Source organism: Polypterus senegalus, chromosome 12 (assembly GCF_016835505.1).
Source record: "Polypterus senegalus isolate Bchr_013 chromosome 12, ASM1683550v1, whole genome shotgun sequence".
Taxonomy (NCBI): Eukaryota; Metazoa; Chordata; class Cladistia; order Polypteriformes; family Polypteridae; genus Polypterus; species Polypterus senegalus.
In genome coordinates, this window is record NC_053165.1 from 13335760 (window position 1) to 13360065 (window position 24306).

General features: G+C 38.8%; 1 protein-coding gene across 1 annotated transcript in view; it reads left to right on the forward strand.

Annotated features, from left to right (window-relative positions):
• The window catches only part of LOC120541440 (E3 ubiquitin-protein ligase RNF123), a 131403-nt gene that overhangs the window by 33315 nt on the left and 73782 nt on the right, over window positions 1-24306 (forward strand). Inside the window, exons 18-25 of the mRNA XM_039773063.1 lie at window positions 3007-3068; window positions 5610-5681; window positions 5807-5927; window positions 6299-6400; window positions 8538-8638; window positions 14547-14739; window positions 16087-16232; window positions 18555-18638. Of these exons, the coding sequence (XP_039628997.1) occupies window positions 3007-3068; window positions 5610-5681; window positions 5807-5927; window positions 6299-6400; window positions 8538-8638; window positions 14547-14739; window positions 16087-16232; window positions 18555-18638 (881 nt within the window). The remainder of the gene's footprint in view (window positions 1-3006; window positions 3069-5609; window positions 5682-5806; window positions 5928-6298; window positions 6401-8537; window positions 8639-14546; window positions 14740-16086; window positions 16233-18554; window positions 18639-24306) is intronic.

Consider the following 24306-nt stretch of genomic DNA (forward strand, 5'->3'; position numbering starts at 1 on the left):
CAGCTTAGCTATGTGGAAGATACAACATAAATTGTTGTGGTTCTTATTATTTGTTTTACTTCTTTTGCCATTCTTTTTTTAGAATGCTGTTTCATGCTGCAAACATTACTTATTTTTCTCACTTCTGTCACCCTGTGTGGTTTTTCATTATAAACTGAAGTTTGTAAGTGGTGGTACTTGCATTTATTGAATCTCGGAAGGAAGCGCACAGAAAAAAGCGCACGGGAAATAACGCACATGGAAGAATATGCATGTGGTAAAGTGCCCATGTGGAAAAAAGCACACGGCAGCGATATATAACTATTACAAATATAAAATATACGCCACCTATACTGCTAGACGTTTTTTATTATAATATAAATGACTAACACACCCTAATTAACAGTATTATTGTAAATTAGCTAAACTAAGTCAGAGTATTTCACAGGAATTGCAAAATGGATCGTCGATGGATTTGGCAAGTACTTCTCTGCTCAGTGATTTCGAAGACTTCTGGCAAGAGATGATTGCTTCGGAATATAAGCCAGTGCATCATTGCTCACTTCTGATAAGATGTCTCCAATGACATTGCGAGAAGTACCATTCATAGCTGCCATGGCTTGTTGCATTCGACTTCTGGCGATGTTTGTTTGCTTCTGCTTTCTGGGGACAGGAGTCATGACAATCACTGGTTGGCTCTTGTACAATGTCTCCGATCTTCGTTTTCATTAAGGAATGGCACGTTGTGGATCGATTCTCATGGCACCTCCAAGTATGTATTCCATTTGTTGTGTGAAAATGCAGATATTCAAATCCCTTGTAACCAATACCTCTCCGACTGGTCGAAAACTCCATCTCGCTTATTCAAAAAAAAAAAAAATGTCAACTTGCCTTGCTCGAAAGTTAGGGACGATTAAAGAAAACTCCTAACAAATTAAAACATACAAGCTTCTAAATACATTTAGTGAACAATCATACAATTTCGTTTATTGCGATGTATAATATCATTTTTTTTTCTTCTTTGCATATACGCCTTTGCTGTTCGTGCATTTTACCATGTGCGCATTTATCCACGTGCAGTTTTTCCCATGTACGCATTTTTCCGTGTGCGGTTATTTCCCGTGCGCTTTTATGACTGTGCGGATATTTCCTGTGCGCTTCTTTCCGGTCACCGCATTGATCATACAGTTCAGTACCTTCGTAATTGTTGCGTTTTTCAAATTAATGAGTTAGGTAGGCATGTGCATTGAGGTAGCAAAATCACTCATATATATAAAACGTCTACGTGTGGAAGTGTGTGCGTCTGTCTCTTCGGCCAGGAAGTGTGAGGCTACAGCATGAGCCTGAAAGAAAGCAACTCCATCACCAAAGTGAAACCACTGAGGAAAGACAAACGAGAGAGAAACTCGCTTAGCCGCTGATAGACAAGGAGGGTGAGCACACACGCAAAACGAAACCGCCGAATCTGTATTTCAATTTCTTTTTACAGCATGGACTTAAAAAGCTACTATATAATAATATATATAAATAATAATAACAATAATATATAAGTGACTTTAGTTTGCGGCAGGGGATTGAGTCTCCATCCTACAATGATTTAAGACTCCTTCTCCCAGAAAAGGGTAATCACTCAAACTGAAAACCGTGCATATTAGATTTCCATCTATGTTTTGTGACAGATAGGGGGCACTCTCGCTCCCTTGAACCCTTGTCCAAGATTCGACTTTATTAAATTGCCACATTGCACAAAGCACCCTCTCCTCCACTATACTCATAAACAATCACAAATACACAATCAATAAACAATCCTCCAACTCCAAAACGCGTTGCCACCCTTCCACCCAGCTCAGCTCGCCGTCTGGGAGCTTCCACAGTCCTTTTATATACCCTGACCCGGAAGTGTTCCCAATCCCCAATCAATGTGATCCTGTATCACTTCCGGGTCAGGTAAAATGTTAATTTCTTCACCCCGGAAGCCAGTCACTCTTCCTTTGACGAACTTCCGGGTTAAAGGGCACAAATAAGTCTTCGGTCCTCCCTGCAGCTCCCTCTTGTGGCCCCTGTGGTATCCAGCAGGGTCTTGTATAAAAACTACATGTCCCATGACTCCCTGCCGGTCTTCGGGGCACCTCCATACTGCAGGGAGGGCTCCATCTGGCGGCCTGGGGGTATTGGCCGGGATGACAAGCCGGCCACATCTCACAGTTTGTATTGTTCAGCTCTGCTTGAGCTGGGGGAAATAATGTCATCAAGATGTATGGTCAAAGCTTTTGGTCCACAAGCATTTTTTTTTCTTCTTCAGTGAAATTAATATATTAATTAGGAAAACATTGGACTTAAAAATGGCTTATGATATCTTTTACTCAGTACCAAGGAAAAGGCATTAAAACCATACTTGCTTCCATCACTTCAACAAATCTTTGGCATTCATGCGAGTTCCCTGATTCATGCTGGGACTTTACTGATGTTAGATCAGCAATTTATTTCTGTACTTTTATTGCTTGAGGGTGGTTTTCCCCAGTAATTTACTTTGAATTAATATTGTCTTATGCAATTAGGAACTTGATGAGAAGGAGGACAGACACAAACTCACCTACTCGCAACAGGCACCACTGTTCCTACTTCTTCTTTCTCTTATATTTAGTGTTGCAGTTTCTCTTTCAAGCAAGAAGAGCATTAAAAAAATAAATGGAGCGTAGTAGTACTGGATAAATCTCTTGTATCATAAGGTGATGTCAGTCATTCCTTTAGACCCAATCTGAATGGCGGGTGCTTGATGTGAAAAAAGAAAGTTACCACTCTCATCTTGTTTGTACTTTTTACATTTCCAAAGGATGTGATTTTTTTTTTCAAAAATGTTCCTTGTTTTTGCTTTATTTATGAAAACATCTCTCAACACTTTCAACTAGACTGCACTTTTATCTGAATGGGTTAATAGGTTTTATAGTGTGTAAAGTCATGTTTTCTAGTTCACCTTCACCTTTTTGGAAGACAGATCTGAGTCATTGCTGCTTCTCTTGTTTTCAGTTGTGGAGGAGCTGCAAGTCCAGATTCTGAAGCTTTTGCTGAACAACAAAGATAAAGGCCAGGTATGGAGGTAGCAAGATGTGTATCATGTGACCTGAAATGGCTGGAGTGTATATTGCCACAGTCAGAATTTCTGTGTTGACATAACAAAACTCGCACAATGTCTTCATTTTTCTCTATTCTTTGTAGTCTTCTCCCTTGCATTCTGCACAGAATGTACATGTGCTGCTTCTGGGAGCCTCTAGAGCAACGGTTCTCAACCTGGGGGTCGAATGATGATTTGCCAGGGGTCATCTAAGACCATTGGAAATATGTGTTTTGTCTATCCTAATGTGTAAAATTTGTTATTGTACAAATTTTTTCCATTAGTAGTTACTAATTTTTTACTATAATTGTCATTCGAGGATAGATGTTGCAGACAATTGAATCAGAATAATTTCAAACGTTTTAATTGTCGTAACTTTATTTTTAACTGTTTACATTACTGTACATCCAACGGCGTGACGTTACGTAATGTCACCCCGTTTTGGGGATTTATGCACCTCTTCTTCCATTTGCAACAACATATCTTTGCGAAACAGGGTTTTCCAGCTTGTTGGTTACCAAGTCTAAATACAGAAGTAGACTTGTTGCAGAAGATGATCTTCATTGTGCTCTTGCAAAGACTGCCCCGAGAATTTCTGATCTGGTGAGAAAGAAGCATCCTCAACCTTTTCACTGATGTTGGCTTTTTACGCATACTGTCGCAACAATTTTGTAGCAATGTAGTTTTACTGTTGTTATATTAAGACTGTTACCCATGCTACGCCATGCTTTTCACATTTTCACATAAGTATTCAACATGAATACGGTCAATACAGTTCAATACACAATGAAGAAAAACAAATAAACGTAAGTCATTTAAAGACAAAATTTCATTTATTTGTAATTAGAAATGAATATTTCACAATATATAATTACAGATTTTATTTGTTATTAATCACTACGCTTTAATTGGGAGTGCAGCTGGATGACAAATTGGACTGGACTGCCAATACTGATGCTCTGTGTAAGAAAGGTCAGAGCCGACTATACTTTCTTAGAAGGTTGGCAATAAGATACTGCAGATGTTCTACCACATCTGCCCTCTTCTACACGATGGTGTGCTGGGGAGGCAGCATAAAGATGAAGGACGCCTCATGCCTGGACAAACTTGTTAAGAAGGCAGGCTCTATTGTAGGAGTAAAGTTGGACAGTTTAACATCTGTGGCAGAGCAACGGGCGCTAAGCAAACTCCTGTCAATCATGGAGAATCCACTGCATCCACTGAACAGGATCATCTCCAGGCAGAGGAGCAGCTTCAGTGACAGACTTTTGTCACCGTCCTGCTCCACTGACAGACTGAGGAGACCCCACACTATGCGACTCTTCAGTTCCACCCGGGGGAGTAAATGATAACATTACTCAAAGTTATAATAATAATAATAATTCATTACATTTATATAGCACTTTTCTCAGTACTCAAAGCGCTATCCACACATGGAGGAACCGGGAAGCGAACCCACAATCTTCCACAGTCTCCTAACTGCAACGCAGCAGCACTAGTATCAGTATACTGCTGCTGGATTATGTGAATTTCCCCTTGAATAAAGTACCTATCTATCCTATCCATCTATCTGTTCAATTTGTAACAATGAAAATACATCCTGCATATCAGATATTTACATTACGATTCATAACAGTAGCAAAATTACAGTTATGAAGTAGCAACAAAAATAATTTTATGGTTGGGGTCGCCACAGCATGGGAAATTCTATTAAAGGGTCGCAGCACTAGAAAGGTTGAGAACCACTGCTCTATAGGGAGATAGCTTACAAAGTTAGAATTTAAGGGGGAGTCTGGGCTAAAACGTTCTCTGACAATAAGTTATACTTTCTGTAAAGCATGTATAATAAAGACCCTCCAATTATGAGCAAGTACTGAGTTGGCTATCTGGGCATCTCATCATAAGTGGTGACTGCTCATCTTATAATAGCCTCAGGCATTTTATGTCCTCTTCATAGTTAAGTCACACAGAAATCATTTAATATATAAGTTGGTCCTATCGTAGAAAATAAAAAGACTGGAACTCAAGGATCTGATTATTAGAAAGGTCTGTAGAGATCTTCGCCACAAGAAATGACAAAATGCCAGGAATGGATACTTGGGGATCACTTCTGCTAACAGTGCAGTAGGTGTCACATTAAAATGGGGGCACATGGGCGAACAAGGAGATTTGACATGAAGACATATACACTGTACAGTAACTAGGCTTCACCGGTAGGACAGTGGCCCCTTGGAAAATCTGTTTGTTTGGGAATAGGAACACACGAGCTCTGTGTTGATTTGTGGGGGAAGTGGAGTTAGGCCTATGCATTTTCTTTCCCCAAAGAAAAATTGCTTGATGTCAGTGCAGCCAGGCCAGATTTCCACATGGGAGCAGCATGTTTTTTTTCCTAGCTTCCTATGAATGACGTGGGCTTCTTGTTGCTATATGGAAGGCAACATTGGTATTTTTTGAGTTAAATCTATAATATGGTTGTCTGTTGGAAAATGGAGAAATTCTTGGCAGTTTCTCTTTTCAGGGTGAAGCATCTAGGTACATTTTCCTGAACAAATTTCGCAAATTTTTGCAAGAAAATGCCAATCACCGAGGGGTAAGTCTCCCTATAACCTGCTTCCATGACAAGTGTATTCTTTATTCTTTTCATTGTACTCTTAGCCCAACATAACTTGAGACCCTATGCCACAGCTGACAAATAACTGTGCTTACCTTTTTCAGAACCTCACAGTGCTCTGCCCCCCAGAGTACATGGTCTGCTTTCTGCATCGCCTCATTGCTGCATTACGGAGCTATTGGGATGAAGGCAAGGGAAAAATGTCCAGTGTTCTCACAAGTGAAGGTGTGTTTAAAGCATTCCACACATACTCTTCCTTGATTCTCAGTTTGTTTGTGCACAGAACTGCGTCCTAGTAGTGATGGCCATATCATTTGATCTGTAGCCTATGGAGTGTCCTAGAAAAACTCGGGGTTGACGACAATTTTCTACTCAGTGTTCTGCTTTTGTACATTTTTGGATACAGTTGCAACCTTTGGAATCAACATTCATAGAGTTTAGTCATTAGAATCCAAAGGTGTATATGACATTTTGTAAAGTAAAGTGCACTTGACATCCCTTTAGATGTAATTTTCTGCTAGGCTGTTTACTATTTCTGCTTAGTGCAAGCAGATTAACTTGTGTGACCTCTCATGTGTCTTTCACATTTCTTGCAGATGCTTATATTCCACCTCAGCTGTTCTATAATGGGAAGGTGGACTACTTCGACCTCCAGAGGCTAGGAGGACTTCTCTCCCACTTGAGGAAAACTCTCAGAGGTCAGTGCCTCCTTAGTGACATTTACTTTACTACATGAGTGCTTTTTTTAGAGGTTTAAAAGAGTGAGGCCTCATCTGGAGTCCTGTGTGCAGTTTTGGTCTCCAGGCTACAAAAAGGACATAACAGCACTAGAAAAGGTCCAGAGAAGAGCGACTAGGCTGATTAAAGGGCTACAGGAGATGAGTTATGAGGAAAGATTAAAAGAGCTGAGCCTTTACAGTTTAAGGAGAAGAAGATTAAGAGGAGACTGTATTGAAGGGTTTAAAATTATGAAGGGAATTAGTCCAGTGGATCAAGTCTGTTATTTTAAAATGAGTTCATCAAGAACACGGGGACACAGTTGGAAACTTGTGAAGGATAAATTTCGCACAAACATCAGGAAGTTTCTCTTTACACAAAGAATGATAGACACTTGGAATAAGAGACCAAGTAGTGTGATAGACAGAAAGACTTTAGGGACTTTCAAAACTCGACTTGATGTTTTTTTGGAAGAAATAAGTGGACAGGACGGCGAGTTTGTTGGGCTGAATGGCCTGTTCTCATCTAGAGTGTTCTAATGTTACCTTTAGTGTTATTATTCCTGGAGAAAAGGTTAATTTAAATTTCACTGGTAAAGTATAACGCATGTTCTATGTTCCTCTTGGAATGAAATGCCATTTGCCTTCATGAAACCTCACTTCAGTGTGAGGTGAGTTTGTTTCTTTTCAGTCTGCAGTTGACATTGTATCATCTGTACTCAAGTGATGTCCAGATGTCTTAAGCTTAATGTAAGCAGACTGCTAAATATGTGGAAATAAAGAAGTTTATTAGCAAAACAGAACAAATTAGAAACCTATAACAAAACAGTTCCTGACAGCCTCATTGAAGCCTCAGTAACACCACACTTTGCAATACCCGACTCTTAACGTCAGCATCTACGCTTAAGTGTGTTATAAGCCTGTGGACTTCTAGTCCATGCATTTTTGCCTCCATTATGTACTCCAAAGCAGGTCCATTTTTGAAATGTTTATGCCTTGACTAATCTTTTAATTTTGAGCCAAATGGCATGCAGGTTAAATTTAATTTTCACTACAGTCATAAGAGCGATCTAGACAACATCCTTTTAACTCTTTTATTAGGTTAAAGCAGTTACAGCATTTAATGTGCATTTAAAATCACTGGAAGGCTATGTTCAGTTTTTAAGATTGCAGCTAATAAACCTGTCTTCTTGAAATGGATTAAGCCAAAATTAAAAATAAAAAAAAAACCTGTCTGGCTGAATCTGACAAAATACTGGTTAAAAAAAAATAACAACCTTCCCTTAGCATTTTTTAGGAAAAAATTCCTCCACAAAAAATAGTCTTTTTCCAGTTTTAATGCTTTTGAGTGCTTTTTTTTTATAATGTGTGGACTCTAGGGGGCGTTGTTGCCCCGTGAAACCCAACAGACAGATGTCCAGGACACACGTTTAAAAGCACCAAGTATAATTTTTAATTATTTTCTTCAATACAGTGCACAAAGCACCACACTCGTCACAATTAACAACAATTCAATAATCACAATAATCCAAATCCTCCACTCCCAGCAGCTCAGTCACACACCCTCCCAACTCCGGCTCCGCTTGCTGGGTCTCGAACGGTCCTTTTTATATTCCGTCACCCAGAAGTGCTCCTCCTCTTCTTCTTCCAGGTCAAACGCCACCTCATCAGTCCTCAATCATCCCGGAGTTACTGTGGGCTTTCATCCTCGTGACTCCGAAGTACTTCCGGGTTGTAGGAAAAGTAGTAATCCCCAGGTCCTTTATGAGCTCCCCCTGGCAGCACCCACGGCACCCAAAAGGGCTGAGAAAATGGATTGCCCTGAGGGAATCCGCTGTACAGTTACCGTCCAGGGGAGCTGCCACCTAGCGTCCTGGGGGAGGCAGTGTCCTGAAAATGCTGCCCTTCTCCACTCTTCCCGTTCTGGAATGTCCAAACGGCCGGATTGGGCTGCCGGCCGTCTATCACAAATGCTAAATTCAATTTTTGGAAGTATATGTTGAGAGATGGAATAAACACAATCTATTTCTGGTTATTTGGAAGAAGGTTTTCCTATTGATGTGTCACTTCTGAATTATGTGAAATGATCTTATTGCATTTTTGTCTGCTTTCTTCACAGATGATCTAGCTTCTAAAGCGAATATTATTATTGACCCAGCTGAAATTCAAGCCAACTCGATGGATGACCTTGATGAAGATGAAGATATCAATAATGCCCAGGTAAATTGTCTAAGCTGGGTGAGGAGGGCCCAGCACTGTAAACTCTGAAGAATTGATTTTGATTCTCCATATATTTAATAGCAATAACATTGACTGACTCTCGCTCGCATAGAGGGAAGGGTGCAGATTAATGTCCAAACTCCAGTACTTTCACCCAGTATTCTGTTTACCATGTGAAAGGACAGTGCCCATCTGACATTTTCCACACCCAGAATATGATGGCATGATATACATTGTAACGAAAAGGCATGCCAAGAGGTATATTTGTAAAAGGTCAACAAGAACCTACGTATCTAATTCAGGGGTCATGTCCCGTGTCATAGTGGCTGAGTAAAAGGGTATTGACTTCATGCCTGTCCTCCCTGGCTTCTCCTTTGAAGGGGTGACTTAGTTTCAGCTTCCCTGACTTTGGATCATGCCCTACCAGCTGTTGCCCAGGTGGACCTGAGAGGCATCTTGATAACCCTCCTTGCTGTTTGTTTCTTCCTTACTAGAAGGGCAGGTTCCTTTCATATCTGGTGGGTCATATACTGACTATCTGGGTAGAGTCTCTTTAGGTTCATCCTAGAATAAGAGATTGTCTCAGTCTGTCTTTCTCCACCTCACCAGATGTGGTGCAATGGTTTCCATAGAGCATTCCACTTGTGTTCACTGCGTTTGAGGTAAGGGTCATTGTGCCTTTGCCAGCAGGGTACCATATTATTCTTATTGAGCAGCAAAATATGCCTACTGTATAGTTCTGCGGCTCTGCTTGGGGTAGAAAGGCACAGAGATATATTTATAACTAGCAAAATACCCGCGCTTCGCAGCGGAGAAGTAGTGTGTTAAAGAAGCAATGAAAAGAAAAGGAAACATTTTGAAAATAACGTAACCTGATTGTCAATATAATTGTTTTGTCACTGTTGTGAGTGATGAGTGTTGTTGTCATATATATATATATATATATATATATATATATATATATATATATATATATATATACACACACAATATATATATATATATATATATATATATATATATATATATATATATATACACATACATACACACACACACATATATAAACATATATATACATATACATACATATCTACATATATACACACACAGCTATTTCAGTATCAGTGCAATACGCTGTTTGTTAAAACGGTTGACTCCGCTCTTACGTGCAATAACAAATCAAATCATTCAGTTGTCTTTGCTCATATGTCATTTTAGAGCTGGGCGCCTGGCATCTTTTTGGCCACAAGTTCATTTCTGTTTGGTGTGAGGTTCTGTGTTGTGGAGATTCTCAGGATGGATTGCAGGTGCTCATCAGTGAGGCGACTCCTGTGTGCTGTTTTGTTAGTCTTTATCACTGAGAAGAGCTTCTCACACAGATATGTGCTACCAAACATGCACAAGGTTCGAGCCGCATGTAGACGGACTTTTTTTGTTCTTCAAAGTCACCAAAGCGCCGTGCAAACTCAGTGCTAATAACTCTAGCCAAGCGCTGCATTATGGGATCTGTAGTTTATTGTGTTACCAGCGCTTCATATACCCGGCTTTAATAACAATAATACAGTATATAAAATGATCTCGGGCGGATATAATTACGCCGGGCGGATGTGGCCCGCGGCTCTTGAGTTTGACACATATGGACTAAATAGAACTTGAAAAGATATATTTTTTCAAATGTGATCGCGCAATTCAGATAGAGTTGACGCCTACAGCCTGCATGCCTCAATGAGTCATCCTCCTCGCTCTTACTTTTTACCGTTCATCTAATGAATACACTGAGTATGGCTTTACCAAAACAATCATTGATGGCGAATAAAGTATCCATTATTCGAGTATGTAGAGCGGGATATATATATATACATATATATATACCCGCGTATCGCACCGGAGAAGTAGTGTGTTAAAAAGGTAGAAAAAGAAAAGGGAACATTTTAAAAATAACGTAACATGACTGTCAATATACAGTATTTGTTTTGTGAGTGTTACTGAGTGTTGCTGTCATCAAGGATTTGATTATCATTATTTCTTTCAATCAGGTTCGTATTTGTAGGATGTGTTGTGTTCAAGTTACATTCCGTGTTTGTCAATCGTTGTAAAGATGACAGGTTTCATTCATCGATTCGTTTCTTACTGCATCAATAAACAGCTCGTCTTCTTCTTTATCTGAGACCTGACACACTGCATGCACGGGTTTTTTTTACACTGTCTTCCTTTAGCGGGACATTGACTTTTTCCACCGTGTGCTTTGTTTCCACAGTAGCTGCATTTATGAATATGCTTATCAGGCGCTTCATATTTTTGCTGCCTTTTCAATTGTGTTTCGGTTTTGTTCAGCTCTTTGGAACTGTTGCTTTTATCTGTGCACTGCGTCAGTTCACGTGAGCCACTCGGTGTACATGCATCGAAGGTTCCCAGCTGTGCTGGTGCCATCTCGTGCTATGTCCATAGCTTTATTTAATGTTACCTTAGTCCTGGCACTTAAAACTTTCTCTCGCAGTTTCGCTGAGTTTGTGTCAAACACCACCCTGACCATCTCATCTTCCTCTCCATAAGCACAGTCCTTCATCCGTGAATATTTACCCGTGGCAGTTTGCTATTGGATTGCCGCTGACGGACGGCCTTATATGGGCAGGCACTAAATTACAAACGCCAGCGCAGCCTGTCTATGAACTTAATTTAAAGTGTAGGTTTACATCGTGCTTTGTTTCCGAAGTAGCAGAACTCATGAATATGGTTGTATATGTCACTTTCGCTCGCTTCTTATTGTTTCGCTGCCTTCTCAATTATATAATGCATGTTTTCTTCAGCGCTTTTTGAGGTCTTCCTGGTTTTCTATGTACTGCGTGATTACGTGGGAGGCGTGATGATGTCACACGAAACTCCGCCCCCACGGCGTTGAAGCTCATCTCCATTACAGTAAATGGAGAAAAACTGCTTCCAGTTATGACCATTACGCGTAGAATTTCGATATAAAACCTGCCCAACTTTTGTAAGGAAGCTGTAAGGAATGAACCTGCCAAATTTCAGCCTTCCACCCACACGGGAAGTTGGAGAATTAGTGATGAGTGAGTGAGTGAGTGAGTGAGTGAGTGAGTGAGTGAGTGAGTGAGTGAGGGCTTTGCCTTTTATTAGTATAGATACTGATGGCCGATTCATTTTTATCTAAGGCCTGACGTACTAAAGCAAAGTTGATTTCACAAAGGGCCTGGTTGGGATTGTAGCTATAGGTATTTTCCCATATAGCAGGTCATGGCGTTTTTAGAACATTTTTTTAGAACATTAGAACAGTCTTGAAGAGAACGTACCATTCAGCCTAACAAAGCTTGCCAGTCGTATTCACTTAAGTCTTCTAAAAAAAACATCAAGTCAAGTTTTAAATTCCTATTATCTACCACGCTACTTGGTAGCTTATTCCAAGTGTCTGTGGTTCTCTGAGTAAAGAAAAACTTCCAAATGTTTGTGCAAAATTTACCCTTAACAAGTTTCCAACTGTGTTCTTGATGAACTCATTTTAAAGTCACCGTCTCAATCCACTGCACTAATTCCCTTCATAATTTTAAGCACTTCAATCATGTTAACTCTTAATTTCCTTTTTCTTAAACTGTAAAGGCTCAGCTGTTTTAATCTTTCTTCATAATTCATTCCCTGTAGCCCAGGAATGAGCCGAGTTGCTTTTCTCTGGACCTTTTCTAGCGCTGCTATGTCCAAAATTACTCTAGATCACGGGTGTCGAACTCCGGGCCTGGAGGGCTGCGGTGGCTGCAGGTTTTCATTCTAACCCAGTTTTTACTGCTAATTAACTTGTTTTCCCTTCATTTTAATAGCCCTGTTTTTAAGGATTCAGTGCTCTGAATTGATTCTTTTCTTCATTAAATGGCAGCCAACCAGAAATGAGATGTGAAACGAGCCAACAGATGACCAGCTAAACTGGGGCTTCAAACTCCTGCCAATTTCACTCCAACCAGTTCCTTAATAAGAAGCCAATTCTTGCTGTTAATTAAACCAATCACTTAATTCCACTGCTTGTTACTGCTCTCATTCTGCCACAGCAGACATTTCCAAAACTGTTGATTTTCTTTTTTTTCTAAGAACACCGTTCAAATGTTTTGTTGACCTGAGAGATCAGCCTTACTGAGGCCCTCACCTTTCTTTATGTTCAGATAATGTGGTTAGCTGGTAATGTGGCAGCTTGTTTTTTGTCTCATTATTGTTTGGCTGGCTCCTCATTAACTCTTTCAGGGCTGAGGTCGACTTTTGTCAAAAGGAGGAGTTGACGATGGTAATCGACTGTAAACTGTCACAAAACCAACCGTTATGTTTTAGTTGGACTCTCGTTGCTAGAATTAAAGTTAGATTCATTGGTTTGACTGAGATTTCCTGCACTCGCATGAGTATCAAGGCACAAACAGCAGCAAAAATGGCACTTAAATCTGGCGAGATCATCAAGCAATCGTAAAGCAAAACGCTCCGTGGACGACATTTTCCTATTATTATTTCTGAACTGGACTATGACTTGTCAGACTCAGATTATGATACAAGTGACTGTAAACGAACGTGAGGTTCCGGCTTCTGCCGATTGGTCCCCAGTTAATCACTGTACTGACAATGTTCATCAGGGAGGACTGCCACTTAACAATAAGAGGTAGAAACCAGATTGCAATGCACTGCGATCGTGTCCCTGCCATGCAAAGACAGCCTGGCCACACATTCTTGGCAAACTGGTAGCCACAGCATGCAATAACAAACGTTTTATGTTAATTACTTTGTGAAACCATTGCTTGTCAGAAACTATGTTTTTTTGAAATAAATATTCAGCCCTCAAAGAGTTAAGGAAAAAGAAAGAACCTAGGGGTCTGAGTCAAGTTAATTAAAACAAAGACAAAAGAAGTTAATTAGAAGCAAAAACTGTTCATTAATGAAGAAGATGGTTAGAATGAAAACCTGCAGCCACTGCGGCCCTCCAGGACTGGAGTTCGACACCCCTGCTCTAGATGAAGCCAAACCCAGTTCATTATAAAGCTTAAGCAGAACCTCCATGGACTTTAAGTCTACCCATCAGCGCATTATATAACTGGACATTCTGTTAGCCTTCTTCATGTCTTCTGAATACACTTTTGTCATTAGCAATTATATTAGTATGTGCACCGACAACATTTTGTGCCTTAACAGTGAAACTCGACCTCTGCCAACAGGGATCTATGCCCTCCTAGTTATAGAAAAAGTTCCAGAGTTAATAGCATTTAAGAAGAATGGGGTAAACCTGCTAGAATAGCAGGATTCTTTTAGTCTGACAGGGAAGACACATTAGACTAAACTGTTATAATGGACTGGTGATTTACATGCTTAAATGCAATACACCATGGAGGTCTGTGTCCACCAGAGGGAGCTCTAGGATGGAGGAGTTCCATAAACTATCCCTGACTTTAAAGTTATCTTTAAAAGCATCTCTGGAAGTACTTCAGTGCTAATGTTTAAAAACCTCTTCTGGGCATCAAAATATAAGCCCAGAGTTTAGAGGGTAGGTGTTAATAAGGGCTTGATTGGAAGTAACAAGAGAAGCAAGAGGTGTCATTGTAGTGATGTGGGAGGTGACAATGATTTATGGTGTTGGTGAGAAAGTGCACCAAGCATCTGTCAGTTAGACCAGGATTTATATCTTCTTCAACCACGGGCGTCATATTCTCCTTTGTATATTTAATGCATTGTTCCATTTCTTGTGTTTTTGTATATAACAAACATGCCCATTGGCCTTATTTGATTTTGGGGATGGTCAGAAGACACCCCCAATCATCCACACGGATTTGTTTTCTTCTGCTTTATCAGCTTTTCATTTCCTCTTACTGCATTTCATATGTGTAATAATTTCTTTTTTATTTTATTTATTTTTTTTCTGCTGAAAAATAAGAGGCCATTTGGTGCAATAGCAATGGGCCCTGCATTGGCAAGGCCTAGCTGGTTGAGCTCGCCAACTCTGGGCCGTGCAAACAGATTCTTGAGCACCGCTGCAGTCAGTCTGATGAATCCAAGGCGCCCCCCAGCCCCACCAGAAAAAGTGAAATTGCGTTCACTAAATGTGGAGCAGAGAACAGAAGAAGACAGTGAGTATGATAAACTCTATTATGGCTCAATGGTGACATTGTGGCATTCCTAGTAATTTATTCCCCCAGGAAATGAAAGATCATTCATAGTCTCCCTGTCAACTTTAGCCTACCTGTTTAACTTTGGTAGTTTACTGTACAAATGACATTGGTTTGTATTCTTCACAATGGCAAGGAAATGTGTTGCGAAGAGTCTGTGATACAGAACAACCTCAGAATTGTCAAATCTGAATAAACTGGCAGGGGTAATCTATTAAAAGAGTTCCCCCTCTGCCAGTGAGTAACACATTAACCTGTGGTTGAATAAAATTTCTTTGACTAGCAAAACAACAAATTACTTTGTAATAAGTCTTTCGTTTGAGTACAGAAGGAAATACCCTTGTAAGCCAAGTAGTGTATCGAGAAAGGGAATAGGCCTTGCTTAAATCGAATTCGGAGTTTGCAGGCCTCCATTACCATTGCTGTAGACCAGGGGTGCTGGCCTCAAGTCCTGGAGGGCTGCTGGTTTTCATTCTAACCCTTATCCTAATCAGTGACCAGTTTTCACTGCTAATTAACTTCCCTTCATTTTAATAGTCCTGTTTTTAAGGATTCATTCCTCTGAATTGATTCTTTTCTCCATTAAATGGGAGCCAAACAGAAATGTGACGTGAAATGAGCCGACAGATGACCAGCCAAATTGGAATATCAAACTCCAACTAGTTTCTTAATGAGGAGCCAATTCTTGTTGTTAATTAAACCCATTATTTAATTCCAATGGCTTGTTGCTGCTCACATTCTGCCACAGCAGACATTTCCAAAACTGTGGATTTTCTGTTTTTTTCTAAGAACACCGTCAAAATGTTTTGGTGACCTGAGCAGATTAACCTTACTGAGACCTTCACCTTTCTTTATTTTCAGATACTGTGGTTAGCTGGTCACGCGTTGTCTTGTTTTGCGTCTCATTATCATTAGACTGCTAATTAAGGGAAAAGAAACATCTAGGAGGGCCAAGTCAAGTTAATTAAAACTAAGGCAAAAGAAGTTAATTAACAGCAGAAACTGGTCTCTAATAAAGAAGTTGGTTGGAATGAAAACCCTGCAGCCACTGTGGCCCTCCAGGACCGGAGTCTGACACACATGCTGTAGACAGTTTGTCTGTTTCCTGGTTTGTCTATTGTCTGATGCTTATTAGTTTAGTATTCACAGATACAAACCACTAATTTTTAAATGCCTTTTATTAATCAATAAATAGACTTGATCATAAGCTCTCCTTCAAGAGAGTGGATTGCAATTTGACAAAAAATGAAGTCTCTGCACCATACCCAAAGTGGGAATGAAAGCTTTCTTTGTTGTATGTGTCTCCAGTTGAAGGCAGTCATGGTAATGATGGTCTTTTACTGGGTCGGCCCCCTGAAGAGCCAGAAATGCTGTTGGCTGAAAAATCTCTCCTTGAAATCCTAGATGGCATCATCATGATGTATAACTTAAGTGTACACCAGCAGCTGGGAAAGGTACCTGCGCCTATTAATGTCTGTTGTGTTCACTCTGACTGGTCCATTTCAGGGTCAGCAGATCATTGTGAATGTTTTTGACTAGCTGATAATGCCTAATCACATGTGTATATATTTCATCATTCTATCACTCCAGATTCTTTGTCAGTCACACAGCCAGTCTGTAAATAACATGTCATTTATTTAACTGTCAATACAAAAGTAGTGGAAGATGGTATATCAAAGAAAAAAAGAATGAATGTGTAAAATCAACTCATTGTCCGTTAATGTGAAATGAAAATAGCAGTCACTTTTTTTCCCAAAATTTATTTACGGCCATAAAATTATTTTTTCTGTCCTAAGAAAATGTTTGTGCCTGTCATTGTGCTGCGATTAGAGTTTAGGAGTAAACTCAGTTGTGGTGTCTAGTTTAATCCATGTGTCCATTTCAAATATATTTGAGAGTAATGCAGTGCAACCTCGGGTCACAACCGTAATTCGTCCCAAAACTCTGGTTGCAACCCGATTTGGTTGTGACCCATTCCGGACCGTACAGGCTATATGTAAATATATATTTTTTAAAGATTTTTAAGCACAAAAATAGTTAATTATACCATAGAATGCACAGTGTAATAGTAAACTAAATGTAAAAACGTTGAATAACAGAGAAAACCTTGAACAACAGAGAAAACTAACACTGCAAGAGTTCACGCTACAGCCTTACGAACTGCTCGCTGTAAACACTTTTTTTTAATGAGTTTTAAGCACAGGGAAAAAAATGAACATTTAAAAAATCCTTAATTTACACAAAAACTAACCATAAACAACCAAGAAAACTAACCTTGCATGTGTCAAGTTCTGGCATGAAGGAAGTGGAGAGGAGATTACAGTTTTGAGGTAAAGTCCCTCTGCATGTCTGACCGAGAACAATGTACTGTACAGGGAGAGACTGAACACGTGCGTAAATCACCGGTGTGTACGAACAGTAAAGAAAATGAAATAGAGCACAAAGAGTTCAAGGCGAATGCACAGTGAGAGACTGAACACGTGCAGAAATCATCGGCGCATACGAACCGGAAGGGAAACTGGCTTGTTCGTCACCGAGTGTGTTTGTGAACAGATGCAAAAATTTGGTGAACATTTTGGTCGTAACCCAATTTGTACGTGTTCAGAGACGTTCGTGACCCGAGGTTCCACTATAGTAATCTCAGAAATATTGCTATTTCACTAATTCATACCTGTAATGTATTACAGTACTGCTATAGCAGATTAAGTTACATGTTCAGAGACAAACAGATCTGGGGACCAAACTCTAAGACTTATAAACCACACTGCTTACCTAACAGTAATTCATTTTTTTATGCTTGCATGCCAACAAAAACTGCTCTGAAAAATATGCAGCTGCAGATTTGTCAGTTTATAGCCAGTGTACAAATCTCCCATAAAGCTATTCAAGTTTTGCATGATCTTTTATTGTGTAGAACGTCTACCAGGTGTAGCAATAAGGAGGAATCCTAATCCCCATGATGAGGGTCCCTGTCTGTGTGTGGAGTGTGCGTATTCTTCCCATGTGCAGCTTTACTTTCTTCCCACTTATCAAAGCTGTGCATTTTAGTTTGACTGGCTATTATTATATTATTGTATTAGGGAGTGTGGGTATGTGTGTGCTGCGATGAACTAATGTCCCATCTAGGACTGTTGTCTGATACAGTATCCCAGAACAGACACTGACTTCCCGTGGCCTTGTAGTGCTATAAGCTCTTTTCACAATGTGGAGGGATTATTTTTGTCTTCACATCACCACATTTTGCTTTCAGTGCTATCGGCTGTACTGTAGAAGCCTGATACACATAAACTACAAAGTACTTTATAAAGCCCTGTTTCTTGTAAGGCACTAAGTAAACATTATGATTTATTGAGTATGTGTTAGGCATAGGGGGACAAAAAAATCACAAATCCTATAAAATTTTGCAAGTGTACACTACAGACTTTAATTTTAATGCTGTGAGTCTGATTTATCTTTGAAGTTATCAAACCTGTCTTTTTAAATAATAATATTCTTCCAGGCTACTCCTTTTAAGGGTCTTTCTAGTTTAGGCTTTAACAAAACCTATTGGTTATTTCAACGCTTCACAAAACATACCCAGGTTTACCAGTCAAGACTTAAATGCCCAGTAGCAGTGATAATAGCATATACATTATGGAATCACAGAGATAAATATGTTTACTTTTTGTGATTTTTAATGCAAACAGTCCATCCATAGTAGATGTATGATATCTAAAAAATGTTATCTTGTATTTAGGAAATGTGAAACCTTTTTTAAATGCTTTGCCTGATTTCAGATGGTTGTGGTGTCTGATGATGTCCATGAGTATGCGATAGCTTTAAAAGATACTGAAGAGAAGATTTCTCGCTGCCCTGAGAGAGTAAGTTTGTTTGTTGTTTTCATCACTGCACTTACTGCTAAAAATAATTCAATAGTCTTGTTAAAAATCAGTCTGTCAAAAAAGTTTCCCATTTAATTTCATTTAAGAAACCACCTACTGATAAAGTTATAATAATGCCAAAAAGTTTCTTTTCCTGATAACAAGTGACAGATCTTGAATTCTTAAGTCAATTGAGAAGATCGGGTCCTCCCACCCCACCTCGCACTGCTTCCTCACATTTGCACACCCATAGTTCATAATTTAGCACAACAGCATACGTGATAAACATATAAACGTGTAAAAGCCTTCAATGACTCTTTTTCTTACATATAAAATTGGGGATGAAAAATCTTATATTAATTCTAGAGGTTAACTAAAACACATACATTACTTCTTTCTGTTCATTAATTTCCATTACCTTGAAACAGTAATTATTAATACTAGGGGGCTTCGCCCCCTGCTCGCTTCACTCGCCAACCCCTGTGTTTGGTTAATCGGATATACAACTTAAATTTTTTTTTTTTTTTTTTTTGAATTGTTTCAGTTTCATTATTTGCAGTTTTACTTTAAAGCTTCATTAAAAACAATATTTTTTGGAGACACATTGTGACAACGCAACGTATAACTGCCCGTGAGTGACTATTGTTTCTGTTTCTCTAATAAATAATCCGACTTTTTCTAATGTTTGTCCCTGTGATTTATTGATTGTCATAGCAAAAACTATTCTAACGGTAAACATTTTAATACAAATGGCATATCACGATCTCCTTTGGTGTGTAATGTTATTCTCGGAATATATACATTACCTTTCTTTTTGCCTGTTAAAATCTGCATCGCTTCTCCGTGATCATAAATATACACCTGACCGAATTGTATATTCTTTTAAGATTCAACTTGTTGTTGCTTTAACTGTTCCGGGACCACAGATTTTCATAACGTATGGTCCATTATTGTGTAAATTCACATTTTGTGTATTGAATGATGTGAATGCGAAAAGACTTTGTTGTCTACTCTTTGCCTTTTATTTCTGACCTCGATTTGTCCTGCTCTTTTTTTCAATTACACCTGGTTCTGATGATTTATCACCTTTTGTTTGTCGTAATGCAATCTTTTCTATCTTTTCTTTGATACTGTAGCGATTGACGTAATAAAGTGTCACAAAAGTTTTACTTGAACAATCGCCGACTTCCTAACCCCAAACACAACTTTCGAGCACCCTCTCCAATCCCTCATCCCCCGCGTCTCGTCCCCCCTTACCGCATCAACCAGTACCCCACTATCAGTCTTCCATGCTGTACTCCGCCCTTCCTCAATCAGACCAAACAGTCACTTAAAACCAAAACCAAAAAGGCTTCAACCTGACTGGGACGCTACAACACGTTCGAATTTTACTGCTTTCATATTCTGTACCTTTCTCTGCATGTGTATTGCGCCATCGTTTGTTTGAGCCTTTCAAATTCCACTGCTTTCATAATCTCTTATTTGCCTTTTTTTCTCTCCAACGCCTTTGGGTCTCTATTCTCCGTATTGTCCTTATACGTTTTATATGTGCTAAGAGCACAGGATGTATGTGTGCTACATGCGTTTACACGACTTTTTGTGCTCTTATATGATATCTTTTGTAAGTAGGGCGTGTCTTGCAAGAATCTCATGTTCCACATCCCCGCGAGAAGTCTCTGGGACAATCTCTTGGCACCAAGTCTCATGTTTACGGTCCCCGGGAGACGCTCCGTGGCAAGTCTGTTTTGTCTCGCAGGTCTTTTAAATGTCTTCTGAGAACTTCTGAGAAGATCACGTATCGTTGCCTTGCTTTTGCTTTCCAGGATTTTTTTTTTTTTATGATAGAGAGACATTAATTTGCGGTTTACTTCATACTCTGTGCATAAGCATAGCCTTAATTAACAATGGGGTTACTCAAGTTTAGGTTGGTTACTATCATTTGGCTAGTCTGAGTTTTCAGGTTTGAAAGGTGCATTTGAGTTCACTTAGTTCTTAATGCCCACTTCTTGCTGTTATGCTCAATCTTCCTTGCACCTTGTGTTACTGTCATGGCTGTAGATGTTTTTAGAGCTTATAGTTGTGTTGCTGATTACGGTATGTAAATATTATTTACATCCACAAGAGGCAGTTAAAAGCCATAAATTAAATATTTTCTAATGGAAAGATTATATTTAGGCATTGCTGGGATGAAAAAGAAATGCACACTGATAACACATTCCTGATGAGGATGCAGTTGAACAGTACAAAGCACTCCAAAATATGGCTCCTATTATGGAATACCATTTGTACCAAATTACAAGAAAATGAATAAATGTGTTATTGTGAAATAAATAATCACATGAAATACAGTACAAAAAAGACAGAAATTGTGTAATAGTTGCATGAAAAACTGCAGCAATGTTTTCTTAACAGCAGACTTCCCAAAAGATCTTTTAATGCCAGTGCTATTTATTTCAGACTGCTTCTTTTTTGATGGTTTTATTACTTACCTCTTTTGCAGTCAGATGTTTTTTCCCCCAAGAAAATTTGATTTTTTTATTTTTAAAAAAAAAAAAAAAAAGGTCCAAATTATTTATTACTCAAATTGCATAAAACATACTACAACATCTCTATACAAGATAATTATGAAGTGTGTAAATGGCCAAGTCTGAATTGATGCTGTGGTTATAGAAAATGAATGGCCCAAGTATGGGTGGCTCAATTTAACTGCAGTCTTTGGTGCCATCTAGTGGATAAAACTAAATAATACATTCAAAGTTGAATTCTTGACTCTTGGCTTTCTACCCATTGAGATTGACTGTAATCAACATCCACCTTATAAATTTTATGTTGATTTTTGTCAACACCTGCCTTAAAAGAGTTACATAAAGAGGAAATGTAGAAGGTACTTAACAAGTACATAAAGAAATAACTGATATTTTTATTAATTCAGAGTATTTAGTGAAGGAAAAGCAAATTCCAATTATTTATTCGATACATTAGAGTTGTCAAAGCGCAATGCACTGCTCATACCTGTGCTCTGAACCCCAAAGGCCATGCAAAAAGACAATTTTACCCTTGGGGTTTAGTACAGTATATCAAATCAAGAAATTAGAGGAATAGGACAAACCAGTGAGCTCTGTTGAAATTCAAGACACTGTAAAATTACCGTGAAGCAGGAAAACCTGGGTGCAGGTCGTGGTCCAGCACCATTTTTCAAATATGTCTCTGTTAAAGGAATCCTAATAAATCCAGTTGTTTTACTGGAATTAGAGAATATAATATCGTACCTCATACCATGATTTCTATCTTTCCAGAATAAAAAGATTTTTTCAGATTTGCATCTTACCAACAAATTTTGTTATGGGAATATTGACAAACAGCTTAGGGAAAGTTCTTCCTTCAGTAGTTTCACCGGATTAAACTAAATTTGTTAAAGGCAGACATCTATTGACAAACCTAAAGTAATTGGTTGATGTACTGTATAGTCCTTTAGAGCTGGATTTCCCGAGGTCTTGCTAACTCTGAATAAAAATTGATCAAGTGGAATGGGGACATGTGTTTAATGTAGTGCACACATTTGAGTGTGGACCATATTCTTGTCCAGAGGTATCTGTCTGGGTGAACCGTACAAATTCTGACTGCTTCACATTAGAATGCCAAACCAGACAGGCCTGTCCACTATTGCCTATGCTTTTTACAATTTTTATTGAACTGCTTGCAATTTGTCTTCAGAAATTGTCAGAAATTAAATGAATAATAAAACAAAGAATAATGAGGAAAGAAATGATATAAAAGAATCCCTCCATTTGGGATTTTTTTTTTCTTTTTACTTCCACCTCAAACTCATCATTACAAGATACATTTTTCAGGACCTCTGGGTGCTCATGCTCTATTTAGTCATTCATTTGCATGCCACATTACATTCACTACAGCACTTTCCACTGATTGCCTTTGGGCAGTTTAGGTATTTGACAGTACAGTCACAAGGGAATTTAAAGATCATTTTATATTCAATTTCCACAACAAGATGAAAATCATAAAACAAGATACTGGATGAAATAATATTTCTCTTTCAGGGCGCTCGTGTATACCTATATTAACAAGTCTTCTTGTGAAGAGCTTGATGCAATAGTAAGCGTGTTTATATGGAAGGACAAAAGGCCATTTATTAAAAGGACAACACTGCACAGATCGGAGACAGAGGGTGCCATGATGTTTCTTTACTTCCAGCTTTACTACACGTTGCAAGTATTTGTAGTTTGAAACAATGGAAGGAAGTTGAAGGTATTGAAAATCTTACTGCTTGGGTAGCCTTGGAAAGAAAATATTGCTCATATTCCACTCTATATAACTTATGAACTATCGTCAATTTACTAGGAATCTGGTTACATATGACTCACTAAAGATATAGAACCAGTAGAAGAAACATTTTAAGGCAGAGTTGCAGTTTTATGCAGGTCCATTGCAGGATAATTTTATATTCCAGCCATCCTTTACTTATACAGTATTTTAATTCTTGAAAGTCATTAGGTATCTGGACCATAATAGATCTTTATACCGTTTTAGCACCCTTTAGATCCAACAATGCCTTAAATATGGAATTCTTCCAACCCATCACTTTTTTGGAAGTCACAATTGAAAAAACATTGTTAAGGAACCTGCCTAGCTTTCCTGATCGTTACTGCACACTTTTTTTAATATATTTTATCCAGTAGTGAGGAGAATAGCAGCAGTATTTCTGCATTGTCAGTTAATGTGAAGGTGTGCACTTCTAGATCAGGGGTCAGCAAAGATGGTCTTAGAGGGCCACAGTGGCTACAAACATTTGTTCCAACCCAGTTTCCTAATGAGAAGTCAGCTCTTGCTGTTGAAGCACTTACTGCTCAAGTAACATGTTATGCTACATTTTAGTCATCTCGCATGTCAAGATTCCCCACCCTTAATTGCTCATTTTAGTTTAATAGTGCTGTTTGCATTTTTTAGTGGCTCCTTATTACCATTAAGATGGAAATGACACACGAACCAGCAGTTTCCCGTCTAACTTGTTTCCTTTCACATCTCTGTGTATTTATCATGAGCTGTCTGGTTTAATAAAATATTTAGAAGGAAACTGCAGAGGAAAAAATGAAGGACTGAGAATTACTAATCCATGTCAGGCTACAAATCATTTTGAAGGCATCCTTGAAAGGGAAAAAATGTGTGGTATAAGAATAACCTACCATGGCAGAATGAAGGCACTAACAAGCCATAAAATGAAATAAAGTATGTTATTGGCAAGGATTGGTTTCTAATTCAGTAATCATTTGGAACACCAACATGCAGCCACTTTGGACCTCTAGGACTGACTTTGCAGACCCTTGCTCTGGAGACAGTCTTCACTAATGCTCTATTGATATTTCAGGCACAGAGAGCTGCCCATATTGTACATCTGTCTTCATCTATCTGTGTGCAACATGCTATAATTCACTGCAAAATTGTGTATTGTACACACCTTAAAATTATCCATTATATACCATGTACTGAATGCTGTTTGTGAACTGTAGCTTTTCTGTAGTCATACTTAAAGAAATTACTGGCATTTTGGAGAAAGTTGTAACTTAAAAAGTAGAAACCTTCAGTGCACTGTTAATCAGAGGGTCTTCTAATTTGACTAAAAGTTACTGGCAATCCAAGAAGGCAGCAACTT